The 14,680-nt window shown below is 46.5% G+C and overlaps 1 protein-coding gene across 2 annotated transcripts; it reads right to left on the reverse strand.

Annotated features, from left to right (window-relative positions):
• Positions 1 to 2,926: 2,926 nt before the first annotated feature.
• CHGB (chromogranin B) lies at positions 2,927 to 13,173 on the reverse strand. Of its 2 annotated transcripts, none has more exons than XM_086460888.1 (5): positions 13,125 to 13,173; positions 9,071 to 9,114; positions 7,677 to 7,770; positions 4,261 to 6,023; positions 2,927 to 3,095 (listed from the first exon to the last, which is right to left on the reverse strand). In XM_086460888.1, the coding sequence occupies exons 1-5, from the start codon at positions 13,171 to 13,173 to the stop codon at positions 3,012 to 3,014; spliced, it is 2,034 nt and encodes a 677-aa protein (XP_086317014.1). In that variant the 3' UTR covers positions 2,927 to 3,011. The 2 variants fall into 2 exon arrangements, with proteins under 2 accessions (XP_086317014.1, XP_086317015.1); XM_086460889.1 differs by having other exon boundaries at positions 4,261 to 6,016; positions 7,673 to 7,770.
• Positions 13,174 to 14,680: the final 1,507 nt, after the last annotated feature.

Here is a 14,680-nt window from a genome sequence, read left to right on the forward strand (position 1 = left end):
CTCCCATTGAGCTGGCAGGTACATGGCTGTCATTTGTAGCGCTACACAGGGGTAAAAACTTGCACAGTAGAAGTTAATTTAAGCAACCAACATCGGCTTTAAATCCTACTTCTTATCTTTTGTATATAATGTGCTAAAAATAATAACCTGAGAAAAATACCTGGTTTACCTGTATAATAAAAAGATCAGTTTTGAGAAATAAACAATATTGGAACACTTGAAAAATTACTTCAGATCGAAGCCAAAGCAGCTTCATTTCACCAACATTAACGCTTAACTAAATCCTGTCCCCCAATTTTTAAGTGTTCCATAATGCTTATACCAATGAAAGAGAGTAAGAAACCAAGAAATAGTTCATGTTAAATATTTGAAATTATTGATGTTTCAAACCAATGGGACATGTGCTCTGTGTCATAGAGGAAGGGCACATCTTGGTGTAACGTTGTTCCTATTTTAATTGAAACACATGAATAAAAGAAACTTTGAAGACTACAAGGAGAGAAGCATTGTTGAAAGGCAAGTTATGACTGTCTGAAACCAGGGAGCCTTTTATATTTTTTACAAGTAACAAATCAGGGAAAATACAGAACAAATGGGAAGAGTGTGCATCCTGTAAGATCGGAGCGTAACTTGAAAATAAGTGATGTCATGAAAAGCATCTCTAAGAGGAAAGACAAAAGGGGTGTGAGGAAAAAGGAAGGCGATACTCGTGTACCTGTGTTTAGTTTCCATAAAATGACTTGGTACCTGGTTTTATTCCAATCTTTAGTCACAGAGCAGAACATACAACTGCCTTCATTATGCAAATTTGCTGAAAAGAGCAGATTAGAAGAAAGAAGTAGTTGCCAAGCTTTCCAGTCCTGTCCTTTACTAAAAGTACACGTCAGATTACCAGGAGTGCGTGAGCCAGAAGCAAGGCAACACTTTCCCAGAAGCCAAAACCACCGTTTCTGCTTCATTTGGTTTCCTGGAACAAGGTTATGCCTCTTAATACACAAATACTTGTTTTAAATTGTACCACCTGGCTTCAATGCCAAAAGCACGCAGTTTGCCTTGAAATAATGCAAATTAATGTAAATTGTATTGGAGGGCTGTTTAAAAAAAAAAAAAAGAATTGGTGTTACCCATCAAAAAAAAATCTTGAACAGACAATGCAAACGTGTAGATAAAAACGGACCGGGCAGGAGCAATCCAAACAGCTACTTGGCTCTCAGCGCTCGTGGCGTCAGCCTTGCAGAGTGACGAAAGGCGACATCTAGAAGGGCTGTCACAAAGCTCTGGGAAGCCATTGAATGATGTTAGGGTTTAAAGGCTTTCAAGAGACGTTTTTAAGGAAAAATTGCCGATTCATGAGTGCATATTTGCATAAGCTTAGCTTTAAAACAAAAATAATTACTGAAGTTGCATACTTGAACTTGAAACTTCAGGAAGTTTTCTGTGCTACAACTAAAGCTATTTGCTTTTAGGTATTTACATACAGATGTGCCTTCTGTCATAGGAGATGGTGGAAAAATGTACCGCTGCAATACTGACTGTACAGTAGTGTGAAATTTAAAAGGGAAAGGCTCAGAATTTGAAGACAGCAAACAAAATACTTCTGCAGCTGGGATGCTTCCTAACTTTCCTTACTGTTGCTGGGGAAGTCTGGCGAAACCGTGGTCCTACCAAAGTCAAAATTCTGTCAGCTTCTTTGAGCCAGGATTCACACTTCATGTACCTTAACCAAACGAGACGAAACATTTGAGGGGTCTTGCCACAATCCCTAGGCACAGACATACACGGTTCAAGGATCAGTAGCACACTGGATATTTTCAGTTCATAGTGCCTTACAGTTAATTGGAGAGTATGCTTGTGTTTTAACGAGCAGGTGGATTAAATGGGTTAAGCTGAGATGATAGACACTGCGCATTTACCGACACGCGACTCGTCTGAATTCTTTGTTCAGCACCTCTCTCCTGTGTGTGGTGTTACACAAGTAACTGGAGACAGTGCCACAGAAAGCCTGGAAAAAACATGTTTGGGTAAGTTAAATTAAATAGAACCCCAGATATCCAGAGTAATAGAAACTAATTATGGGATCATTTCTGTTACTGCTTCGTAGCGTTGCAAGATTACCAAATGGCTCCTTCCACACGGCACTTCACAAGGCATCGTACCACCAGCTGCACGGAGCCCATCCTGCCCCCAGCTCACTGGCTGCCGAGAAACTCGCCTCATGCAAGACCAGCGATGCTCTAGGCGCTGCAGCGCTGCTCACCACTACCTGCTTGCCTGCGGTAGGCAGAAAGAACATGTTAGCAGAGCACGTACGGTAGGTGATTAAATTAATGGGGCCGCTTAGTCCGAGTTAAGTGGCAAAACCAACCCACTATGGAACGCACTGATTCTGAAGCACCACGTGCTTTCCAAACCAACAAGCATCCATTATTTGGTGTTGTAACCTTTGCTCCTTTAATGACTAATTTCCAGAACTAAATAATTCACAGGACGTTTCCTAGTTACTGGAGTAAATTAACCAGCATTCCTTCTTACCTCTTGTGCTCTTGTGAACTGGCAAGTGAGAGGCACGGATAGGCTCCTTTTTGAAAAACACTAGCGAACCGTAAGTCAACACTTTGTACACCATCCATCCATCCATCTGACACAGCTGACTGTGAAATAACCCCATCAGTCAACTAAGTCTGGTCCAAGGTCAATGGTTTTTATTATTTCAAACTCAGACAAATATATTTCTGAAGAACACCAACACAATTATTTTCACAAGCATATTAAAAATACCTGCCTTGCATGAAAGGTTATAATACTAAAATTCATGCTATTCAGATCTCAATAGCCTAACAGCAAATTAAAGACATTCTCAGCTGTATAAATCACTACGCTATAGTGGACAGCAAATAGTATTTCCTGGGTTTAGGGCAAACAACAATCCAGTGGCAGTGAATTTACCACAAAATACAGGTATATAGTGAGTACAGCTACATCTAGCTTTGAAACACCAAAGCAGATCATCTTTAGCCTCTCCTGTGGTCATTAAACTTCTCAGCTATTTTCTGCAGCTCCAAATCCATGGTGGCCAGGTTTTCCAGTTCTTTTTCCTATGAAAACATAAAGAGCATTTTATGTATTAAATAACGTTGGCAAATGTTTTGTTCCATAAAGGTGAGAGACAAAGGCCATTTTTGAGGCACACATCTCCTGCTACTTACTGGTCCCTGGGCAGATTGCTCAGCTGAGGGGCGTGGACAGCAGCGCAAGCGCACACTTTGGAGATTTGTGCAATTTCCTGCTTTTAGCTGAATTAGGGCTGGGGAAAAGTATCAAAATACTCACAGAGCTGGCCCTAATTACAGCTTGATCTTCTCAGTTTTAAAGCACCGTTACCTAGTAGTGACCTCCCACCATGTCACAGCTGCCACCCCCTGCCACATGCAGCCACTTCTGCCCAGGTGAAAGTCCCCTGGGAGGCTACAACCTCATGATCACAATGGTTCAGGCTTGTGCCACGCAGCAAGCACAGTGTGCAACAAGAGGAACCCCTCCACATTACCAGATGCTGGGGGTGGGGGGGGGGAAATTATGCAGGCAATTCTTGTTTATTACGACTTGCTAACACTGTTTAACCTCTATATAAATCAGTATTGAACCTCTGCTGCTCCCAGCCCAGCTTTTAACATACATGAGGAGCATCTAGCTGACGGGTGTAGACTCGTTTTCCTGGACACTGAAGCAGAACAGGAGGTCCAACAAGAAAAGGATTCACATACACGGGCACTACACACACCAGTTTGGCTTACAAGTGCAAACCAGGTTCTCCTCTGCAATTACAGCTGAACTTCATTCTCAGTGTCCAAGTTTATTTTCAGCTGACTTTTTAAACAACCCGACAGACCAAGTAGTGCTTGCTAATTACCTCTCTGCTCCTGCTGCGACAGGCACCTTTATTTTATTAGTCTGTAAGACCCTAGAGGGAGAGATAGGGCCCAAAGAGGAAGAAAATCTACTTTCTCTTCCTGTCTTGCAGCAGACAGAAGCTAATGAGGATGCACATTGTCTTTATTTTACAAACTGTGCCCTGTGTTATTTCCACTGAACTCACACAAAGAAAGCAGATTTTTAAATCACTGAAGATCTGGCTCTCAATGTGACTTAATCTTGTTTGTGTTTTCCACGCAGAGTTTACCAGCTGCCTTGGGAAAGGATTTAGAAATGTGTGTGTGGTCAGCTTCCCCTAACTTCTCAGAGAAACACCTGTACACATACCTCCTCTTCTGTCAGAGGCCTCTGGCTCAGACGTCTTCTGTCATTCCTGATTACGTGATGTTTTTTCATGTCTTCTCCAGAATTGTATAACTCTGGGAATTCAGCTGATTTCTTCCTGTAATTCAGAAGTTGTGCAAGTTGATCCATCTTGTCATATTGCCTTTTCATATCGTATCTGTTCATTTTGCCAAGATTCCTCTTCTCTATGTGTCTGTGGTTCAGAGCACTTAGGAATTGCTTTTTCTCCCACCAGTCGTAGTCATTATATTCCGGGAAAAGACTTTTCTCAGTCAGAGGGGGCCTGCCTTCCTCTTTGCCCTCCAGAAGCTGCTTTCCTGTGCTGTCCCTTTTCTCAAAGTGCCGGCTTTTCCACCACAGCAGTGGGTAGAAAGGGCTGTAGGGTGCCGTGGTTCTCTTCTCATTCTCTGCAGGGAGATGGCTTCTGTACTCTTCCCTCTCTGCATATCTTCCCTCCTCCATAGTCTCCTCTTCGTTTTCCGTCTGATCTCTGCTGTGATGCTTCTTTTCTACTTCCTCCTTCTCACTCTTGCCAGGGTAGCGCTGCTGCTCTACACTGTCCTCAGTGCTGTAGTGTCTTCTGGCCTGCTCTTGGCGCTCTCGAGAGTACGCTTTCTGTGACCCTCCATCTTCATTGTCCCACAAGCGGTAGCTCCTTCCAGCATGATGCTGCTTCTCCTTGCTGCCACCACTAAGATACCTGTCCAGCTTTTCCTCACTTTCGTCCCCAAGATACGTCCTTTCCTCAGAGTAGTGCCTCCTTGCCTCATGGGATCCGTCGTCGTGTCTCCTCTCCTCACGCCATTTCTCATTACTTTCCTCACTGTGGCGATGTCTCTTGTTTTCTTCGTCGCTGCTCTCTTCACTCTGCTGCCACCTTTCTCTGTATTCCTCACTTCCCTGGTCTGCATGCCTCTTCTCCTCCACCTCTTCAGACCTATGCCTCCCATGATAACCACTCTTCTCCTCACGCTGCTGCTCAGACTCCTCATGATGTTTCTGATGGTGGTTCCTTTTGTCCCAGAGATGGGCCTCCTCTGTGTTCAGTTCCTCTTTCTCACCACCACGGCCCCTCTTCTCTTCAGAGGAGTCACCCATTCTATGCTTCCCATGATAACGTTTGGGTTTGTAGGGTTGCTTTTCCTCCTCTGTTTCTTCACTCTCATCAGATTCTTCATGCTCTTGCTGATGTGAGAAATCACGCTCCTTAGACTCATGGTGGTATTTTTCACTTCTTTCTTCCTCTGCCTCTCCCTCTTCACCTTCATGAATCCTTTTGTAAGGGCTCTGCAGTCCCTCCTCTGAGTGCCAGTGGCCCGTGGGGTGCTGATCATTCCCACCAGGGAACTCCTCTGTGCTTGTGCCTCCAGAGTGGGACTTCGTGTTGAGAACAGTGTGCTCTACCTCTTCATCATGACGCTTGCTCTCTTTGCTTTCTTCTGCGCTGTGATAGCTCTTCTCCTCCTCTCTTCCAATTTCCTGATAGCGTTTCGTTTCTTCTGTATGAAGTCTTTCTTCTTGAATAGGTGTGTTGTTGCGTCCATCCTCCTCTTCCTTGCTTCTGCCTTCCTCGAGAGCAAGTTTCTCCTCATCACTTCCTTTCATGTACTTTTTAGACTCCTCTTCTGCCAGACTTTGTTCTTTCTCCACGCTCCCGGTATGATGTTTTTCCATCTCTGCTGGGTCTTTCAAATGCCTCACTTCAAGTTGTTTGTTTTCACTTCTCTCTCCGTCATTTCTACCACCTGCAGTAACAAAAGCAGCATAAGGAAGTAATCCAACTTTCCACTGAAGCGTTATTTCAGTTCAGCTAGATAACTGGCTTCCCAAAGTAGGAAGAAGATTTGCACAGAATTAGTTTTTAATTCTGCTTTTAAAATCAGTCATTTGCTAGTATTATGTATGTTTAACTGGAAAAGCATTAACTAATTTTCATTTAATTAGGCATTTCAAATGTTCCAGGATAATTTTTCCTCTTTGGCTTTTTTTCTTTGTTTGTGATTACATTTTTAGAATTGAATTAAATTAACTCTCATTCCCATTAAAAATCAATGGGATCTGGAGTTGGGTTCAGTTCTTTGAACGTCAGGCCTTATCCATCCCATATACTTATTCATGAAGATGACAACCATCTATTTCAACCTACACAAAAATATCTGGGGCTTTTAGCAAATTTTTTAAAGTTCTAAAGGGGGGGGGGAGGAAATCTGTTACTTTGCAATAGTTATGTTTAACCAAATCACGCTCCTTCCGCTATTCCCAAAATCCTAAATGAAAGTCTGACTGACCACAATGGTAACGGTATATTTCCATGAAGATACTTCTGCTTCACTTGTGTTTGAGTAACACCAGAAATAGATCACAAATTCTAAAAGTTTTCAGACAATAGCTGCACAGGTTTAAAAATAGCTCATTATTTTTGAAAAGCTTCTTGGAGGAGTGTTTTTTCGTTTTCCAAAACATGGCAAATATACAGGGTTTTTTTTTCCTGAAACTCGCAATGTCATGAACAAAGCTGGATGCCTGATGGCATTCAGCATCTCCTAGAAGTTTGGGGCTGAGTTAGATACAAACACATCCGTTCCCAAAGCCCAAACACCACCCTCTTCTGATGACTCTCTTAGGGCCGTGCATTATTCCCTCTATAAACAAGCAGGAGACAGATGGGTTTTATTATTGCTTCTTGCTGGCAGTTAAGTTGAAGAGCCCTCTTATCATTCTGTAATCAAATCAATATAACTGGGCAGAAGAAAGATGTGTCCTGCAGATTGGCACAGTGTCAAACTCAACCAAAACTCAACCATACTTCGCTACAGCCAGTAACGAAGCATGCACACAGGCTCGCACCTCGATGCCGAGGCACCTGAGCACCACGCTGTAGAAACAAGCCCATCTGAAATGAGCACTCCCATAGGGAGCTTTCAGCACATGTCTCCAGACCTCCAGAATCAGTACCACAAACTTCATTGTTTCTCGGCTGAGCAAAAGACTCCCCTCTCCTGAGCTGGGTGTGGATTCGGTTGCCACCAGGCGCGGGAGCCTCGTTGATTTAAGAGGGGATTATTTGAAGCATACCCTCTGGGGTGCATTGAGCACGTGGTCCGAACCAAATCACATTTGTTGACCTCTCACGCTACCTGAAGAGCTTGTCTAGTTCTCTCAGACTCTTCAGGTGGGTTAGGTAGAGAGCCACACGTTAGCCACGAGTCCCTGACAGTTACCACGTCAGGCTGTTTGCTCTTCGAGCAAGATGGACTAAATGGAAGGAAATCAGAATTTTGACACTGAAATTTGGAGGCATCAGTTGCACATGGGCTGGAATAACAGTTCACCAGCTCCAAGACGAGAGAATCCATCTGCCAAATGCCTTTCACAAGTTCAAATAATGTTGTACTTACTCTTCTTCAGGATTTCTTTGCATTCAGGATTAATTGCTGGTGCATTTGACTTAGATAGAGCATTGGACAGGACTTCCACTATGCACCGTGTTACCTAGAAGAAACAAAATAGGAGAAAAAATTCTCGTGGCAAAAATGGAAATCCTACTTCTGACACAGTTAGTGAGGAAAGCTGTCTGAGGATTAGGGTTCAGGCTAATATTTATGAGTTTTGAGTAATCCCCAGCTCTAACAAAACTTCCTGTGCATTTGGGCAACAAGTGCTTTACTCCTCACTTTGCTCCTCCTTCAAGAGGAATAGTCATTAGCTCTTTTTATCTCCCCTTTTGTTTACATAGGTAACAGGCTCCTTTCATACGTTTTTAGATATTAAATACCCTATTCAGTACAAAGAAGAGTCCAACAACATGGGCTAACAGCACCTGACAAAAAAAATAACCAACACAACACACATTCAAAACATGAGGATCATCCCGTGGGATCTGTCTAAGTGAGGATGCTGCAGAGGTGTTATGAGAAGTATTGCTTGGACTGCCAATAAACCAAAAAACACCTTTCTATCCTCTGTAAGTGACATGCTCCACACTTCATGTGTGTGGGCTGTAAGCCCTGCCTCTCTTCACGCTTAACATTCAGCTGGAGAGTAATCTGGAAGCATAAGGAAATGGATTTAGGAAAGTCACACAGCCTCCTCTAATCCTAACAGCTACCAAAGTAGCTCTTTGGTACAAATTCACGCAAAATGATTTTCAAGCATTGAAACTGCTGGTTGTGAGCGAGCACTCAGATTGTCAGGGGTACGAGGGCCTCAGGCTGACAATCTGGGTGGCTGGATGGGAAGAGACATAGCCCTTTGTCTTTGAACTGGTTTTAGTTATTATCAGGTGTCTAATCTAAACGATCCCACTGTCAACCAGTGGAGAGGGTCTGATGTCAGGTTACAGGTGCTGAGAGCAGCTAATGGCATTTATTTAATCAAACAGGTCAAGAATCTCTTTCCAAAGCAGGCGATGGCAGGACTGCATTAGAAAGTCTGTTACACCGTTGGTAACTGCAGATATTTCATCTTTCTTCAAAGCTGCCACCTCACTTTTTACAGTCCGATAACACGTACTATCAAATAACATTTCAGATCATTTTTTTGGGCAGCTGTACAACGCAGTTTCAAAAGTACCACACTGACACAAGAAGCCAGCTTCCGTTTTCATCAAACGCACCGAAGCGCAAGCAGGTATCTTCTGACAGCGTAAAGGGACTCTGAATTCCTCATGACCGATGACGTCTTAAGAGTTTAGCCTTAGGTAAAAAAGCATTGCCCTGGGAGTTTAAAGACAAAACACAGAGAACATGCAACTGATATTTTCTGAAATTTGCTTTGACATACAGCTACTCACCATTTCTTCCATATGATTTTTTTCCACTGGCACTGCGCTGACACCTAGAAGAAAAACAAATTATGATAGACTCGTTAATCCCAGCCACAAGCATCACTGACAGGGATCCTCAGTCAAATTGGTCTGATGAGCTGGCTTGAGGTTTGGGTTAGCAGGTCAGTAAACCAGACACATTTTGCATTACATCTTTTCTTATTCAGGATAGAAAAGCAACGTAAAGTTACAGCCTAGCACAAGAAAAGAGGCATGTTGACGTTTCTAGCGTGAAAAGAATACGCATCAAAAAATAGAAAGCAACGCTTGAATTCCAAGACCGGAGCTTTACTGTGAGTCAGGTCTTCATGCAGTTAAACCACAGGAAATGAGCGAGGCCAGTTTGCACCCCACGAACTTTTTGGTTTCTGCAAGGGAATCCAGGTGGCCCCCACCTCCCCAATAGGAGACCATACTTCAAGGCTTCAAAGCAACTACTGTCCCAGTCCTACAGGGAAATCCTGTCTCACTTGGATAGCAAGCAGCTACTGGAGGGAAGGACAGAACCAGAAGGGACGGGAAAATTTCCATTCACTGAGTGGTCCATTATCACCCCAAGAAATAAGCCAAAAAAAATAAAAAAAATCCCAGTTGTAAACGCTACTCTGGGAGGCAGCGGCACACCTCTCTGTCTCCATCCTGAGGACACGCGGGGTAATTAACACCTTGCACCACTTCTACTGTACCTGGCCCAAGGTATTTGCTTTGGAAAGAAGCTGTCACAAATGAAACCTCCGTGCTGCTTTATTTTGCCATCACCGCTGCAGCCTGTCTCTAGCTGGTTAATGAGCTTGGCTGCTGTGCATTATTAATAAACTGTGTCAGTTCTCATCCACCTTGAGATTTGCAGAAGTCAAGTCAAGCAAATCTGCCAGCCACACACGACTCCGTAGAAACAAGGCTTATCGTATCATGGATCCACATCCTTACCGCACGGTATATAAGCACAGTACACAAACGTACAGCTTGGGGTGCAGTTCAGAAGTTCATACGCAAGTCAGCATAGTCCTAAATACATCTCTGCATTGCCCTCTCTGCAATACTGCTTGGTTGGGACAGTGAGAGGTCTTCTGCAACAGATGAACACAAAGCAGATTACGGAGACAAAAGGGGTCAGTTTACCTCACAGCATCAGGAAAAATAACACTGCCCCAAGGAAGTTTCCTGCAAAGCAGCCAGGAACGTGTAGCCTTGCACTACTGAAAGCAGCGAAACCTTTCTTCTTTTCTGTGTCTGCAGATGAAGCAGACATCCCTGTAAGCACTGCCTCTGCGTGTAATAACTGAACACAATACGGCAATAACTCTCTTGATATTTCTCCTGTCCTCTATTTTTGCTTCCCCAAACACATATGTAGGAATGTGCTTCTCCAGCCCCCGTCTGCTTCTCTGCATATACTACTGTGATCAAGAAGGGAACCCACACGAGGATACCACAGAAGGGATTCCCCTAAAATAGCACCACACCCTACCCCACCATTCCCACAGAACACCAGGTGGTGCGTGGGGGAGATGGTGCTGTACAGAGCCAACCCTCTCCCTCATCTTTTGCGTTTGGTGCTGACTGAGCCAGGCTTTAGGTGACTTTATTTACTAACCTAGTATGCAAATAACAACCACACTGCACAGTTCTGACACCACAGCAGTCCAACCTGCCTGTGGCCTCCACCTGAGCACAGAGAAGGACGCATGTACACACGGGGGCAGGAGACTGGCAGCAAAGTCCCTTCTACTAAAAAAAAGCATTACCCACTAAAAGGACATTCTCTCAATCCCATGGGGGTTGGAGATGCTGCTCTTATGGCATGAGCTGCTCACAGTTACCGCTTACACATAAGCAGAGGGGGTGACCCGCTTCATTGCCTCTTCTTGACAAGGCTCCCCTGGCTCCTCCGACCCATGAGAAACCATAACATGCACAAGGGCAAACATCTGGTTTTGTCCTTTTAGTGACACTGCCACAGCACATCCCCTGCGAGCAACACCCAGTTGATGTGAGAAAGCACAGAACGAACTTCTGAACACCTTTTGCTGCCTCTCGAGTGCTGCATCAGTCGTGTGGGAATATAAAGTCAGGTTGTGCTCACTGCCTTTGCCCTGTCATTCCAAAGCTCCTGGTTCTCCAAGGAGTTTTACAGCTAGATTAATCACCACTAAGCAAGTGCTTGGTTAATGGTGAAAGCTGACACACACAGAGACAAAAAGGAAGCGTTAGGCTATCATAACAATGTCAGAAGAAGCAAATGGCATTGGACATGTCATATTAACCAGCCTGGAGGAACATAACTAACATCCAATCCATTCCAGAGCCTGAAGTAATACATTGAGGCAGCTGCTCTGCCAGAGCTGAGAAAGAAAGCCTGTGGGGAGCCAGCATGCCCCACTTTACACTGGTGCCGGCACCACTAGCCCGTGCCAGCTGGCAAGAGCTCCCTTGAGGCCACCTGCCAGCTGGAGATGGCTGGCCAACACCTCTGCCTGCCCTCCACATGTGCTCAGGAGGGGTGAAGCCATCGCCCCAGCACCGACGCAGACAGGCGGCAGGGCACCCACCCACTGGGCTTGCAGAGACACGGCAGACGGTACAACTACAGGGTTTCCCAGCAGAAACAAAATCAGAGCACACACCGAGATGGAAACCCTTCCCCTGCCCACACAGAAAAAACAGACCACAGACCCACAAAGCAAAGCCAAGCCCTGGGTCTGCTTTCCCCTCCTGGGCACCAAATTTGCCCAGACAGTTACAACCCAATGGTTTGAATTTTGCCAAAGCGCCAAGAGCTGATGAAGATCACGAAAAAAGGATGAGAAACGCAGGACAAATTCACATGGCTTTTGCTTGCATCTCCAAGGTTAGGACAGATCTTTTGGTGGGTCCCTGATGAAATCTGCACATGGCTTTGTTTCATTACTGCTGATGACTCAGCGCAGTGCCATCGCTCATCAAAATGTCAGCAAAAACCTTTCCTAGGAAAGATCACAGAAACTTTGGCATACTGATTTGCAGAAGGAGCACTAGAAAGTTCTTGAAGTTCATCTTTCACTGATTCCCAGCCCCAAACAAAGTCCTTAGTTCATCGATTCTGGCTGACATTTGAAAACAAGACAGCCAAAAATGGCGTAAAGAGGTACCTGACCTGTTTGGTAGCAGAAACAGGAAAAATTAGTGGGTAACACCCCCATGGGGTCTGCGGAGTAAGTCTGGTGAGCTCCTCCGGGTTGGGATCTCTCCCCCTTGCCCTTTGATGACAATGAAGGTAGTTCACTTCGTTATAGAGTTTCTGTACGAATCACAGAAGTGTTCCCATGCAGAGACCTCTAATATACCTAAAGCCGAATTACTCAACCCAGAATGACACTGGTACTTTCAAGAAACGATGCAGTATGCATAAAAAAGCTATAAAGCCAAGTGACTGCCTCATCCTACTGTGTTTAATCTTCATTCCACAGTGTGGTTTTAATATTTTAATGCCACATGCCCCAAACATTTTCTCTTAAAGCTACAGACCCGCTACCTCACAACCACCTCCCGGTATCAAGAATGACCCGACAAAAACCTAGCAGCACCGCTCGAATAACGTTACACCAAGCGGTCCTGCCGGCGAGAAGCTGCCCCGGGAGAGACAAATAAACCACAAGCAGCCGAGCGGCCCTCCCACGGCGTGAGGGTACCGCCCGGCAGCGGCGAGCAGGGGTCGGCGGCGGCCAGGGAACAACCCGCCGCCTTCCTCAAGCCCCGGCCCCGCCTCACCCGCCGGGGCGACCCCAGGGGTGACGCAGGGCTGGCCGTGCATGACGTCATGCACCGACCAATGGCGTCACAACTCCTGCAGCGGGGTGGGGAGCTCCACCGCTCTTCAGAGGCAAACCCCTCCACACACAAACACACCCACCCACCCACCCACCCCCCAACACCCCGCGCCCGGTGGGGCTGGTCGCTCGCCTCTCAGGGCAAGGGCGAGCTCCGCCGGGCGCGCGGCTGAGGGGGCTCGGTGGCCGCCCTCCCCCTCGTTCCCGCTCACCTGCCAGGGCGGCGGCCCCCAGGAGGCCGAGCAGCGCCAGCGACCCCATCTTCCGCTCCGCTCGGCTCGGCGCGGCGCGGCTCGCCGCTATTTAAAGGGGAGAGCGGGGGTGGAGGAGACGGGCGGGGGGCCCCGCCGGGAGCCTGCGTCACTCCGAGCCTCCGGGGGCGGCACCGCCTCCCCCGCCCCTTGTCCTCTCCCCTCACAGCGCCTCCGCCCGCAGCCGCGGGACCCCCTCGGCCCGGCCCGCCCCGTAGCCCTCGCCCCCTCCCCTCCCTCCATCCCGGCCCCCGCGGCTCGCCAGCGCTGGGGAAGTTTAGGAAAGCCGAGTTCATTTTCCCTTCCCTTGCAGCCACCGCACCTCTGCCTCCTCCCTCCGCCTGACAGTCCTAATACCCCTTTACACCCCACACTCCCCACATCCCCTCCGAAAAGGAGAAAAGCGGGGTTTCCCTGCCTCTTTCTCCAGCTTGGGCTGCGGTATGGTCCTCAGGTCTTTCCCACCGCCAGGGGATGCTGAGCCTCTGTCTCCAGGGAGGAGGTGCGGTAATCCATCCCGCTGGAACAGCTCTCACAAGAAATCACGGCTGCCTTTCCACATCATCTATTCCCGATCAAAGCCTTTTCAGGTGCTACGGCAGCCTTTTCTCCCTACAAGGTTTCTGCCCCTTTCGCTCAAATCATTGCCCCCCGATCCCGCACACAGCAAATCCAGAACCAGAGGACGACTGGAAAGTGATCCCCTACATATGTCATCCGGTGAGTGAATGACCCGCAGTGTTCCTCAAGAGTTTTACCAGGGAAATCACGGCTCTTAGCATTCATCTCCACAGGCAAACCTTTTATTTACTGGGACGATGCTCTGGGGAGCAAACCTACAGAGATCAAATTTTACATAATGTTCTTAAACAGCCCCCGCTGTCCCAATTAGTCCTTGATGGACTGGAAAGCACAAACGACAAACTTCATAGCTCTCCACAGAGCAAGTCTGAACACTCCCCCGCCCCTAGTTCCCTTCAGAGCCAGGCGGCAAAGACGTTGTAAGACTAGGACTTGTTTTGCTTTTCATTCCATTAACTCTTAGGGGGGGCATCTCCAAATTATGTGTATTTTTCAGCTGTTCTTTTTTGTTTGTTCTCAGCACTAAGCAGCTGGCCCTCTAATTGTCAGTGCTCGAGGAGGACAATGGAGCTATACATCAAAATGGCAGTTATCTCCATTGTTGTTCTGTGTGCTATTACACTGTGTATTAACAATGCCAGGCTGCCATAACCATATAGCCTTTAAACACATAAAACAGGACACAAGGACACAACACTCCAGTAAAACTCACACACAGCTTCACCTGTGTGCAAGCAAAACCAGGAACGTCAGCTCCATTCGAAGCTTGTTTCAGAAGACAGCCTTTACGTTCAGGAAGCAAAGCCAGAAACCTTCTTTGCCTTGCATTCAGGTTACAGTTTCTGCAAAATAACAGAACCCCGTTACCCAGCCACCATGGAAAGCAAATCAACACCGCAACATCTTCATTCCTTCCTCAACCTCCCCCTCCTGCA

The sequence above is a fragment of the Leptosomus discolor genome, chromosome 2 (genome assembly GCF_034619465.1).
Source record: "Leptosomus discolor isolate bLepDis1 chromosome 2, bLepDis1.hap2, whole genome shotgun sequence".
NCBI lineage: Eukaryota > Metazoa > Chordata > Aves > Leptosomiformes > Leptosomidae > Leptosomus > Leptosomus discolor.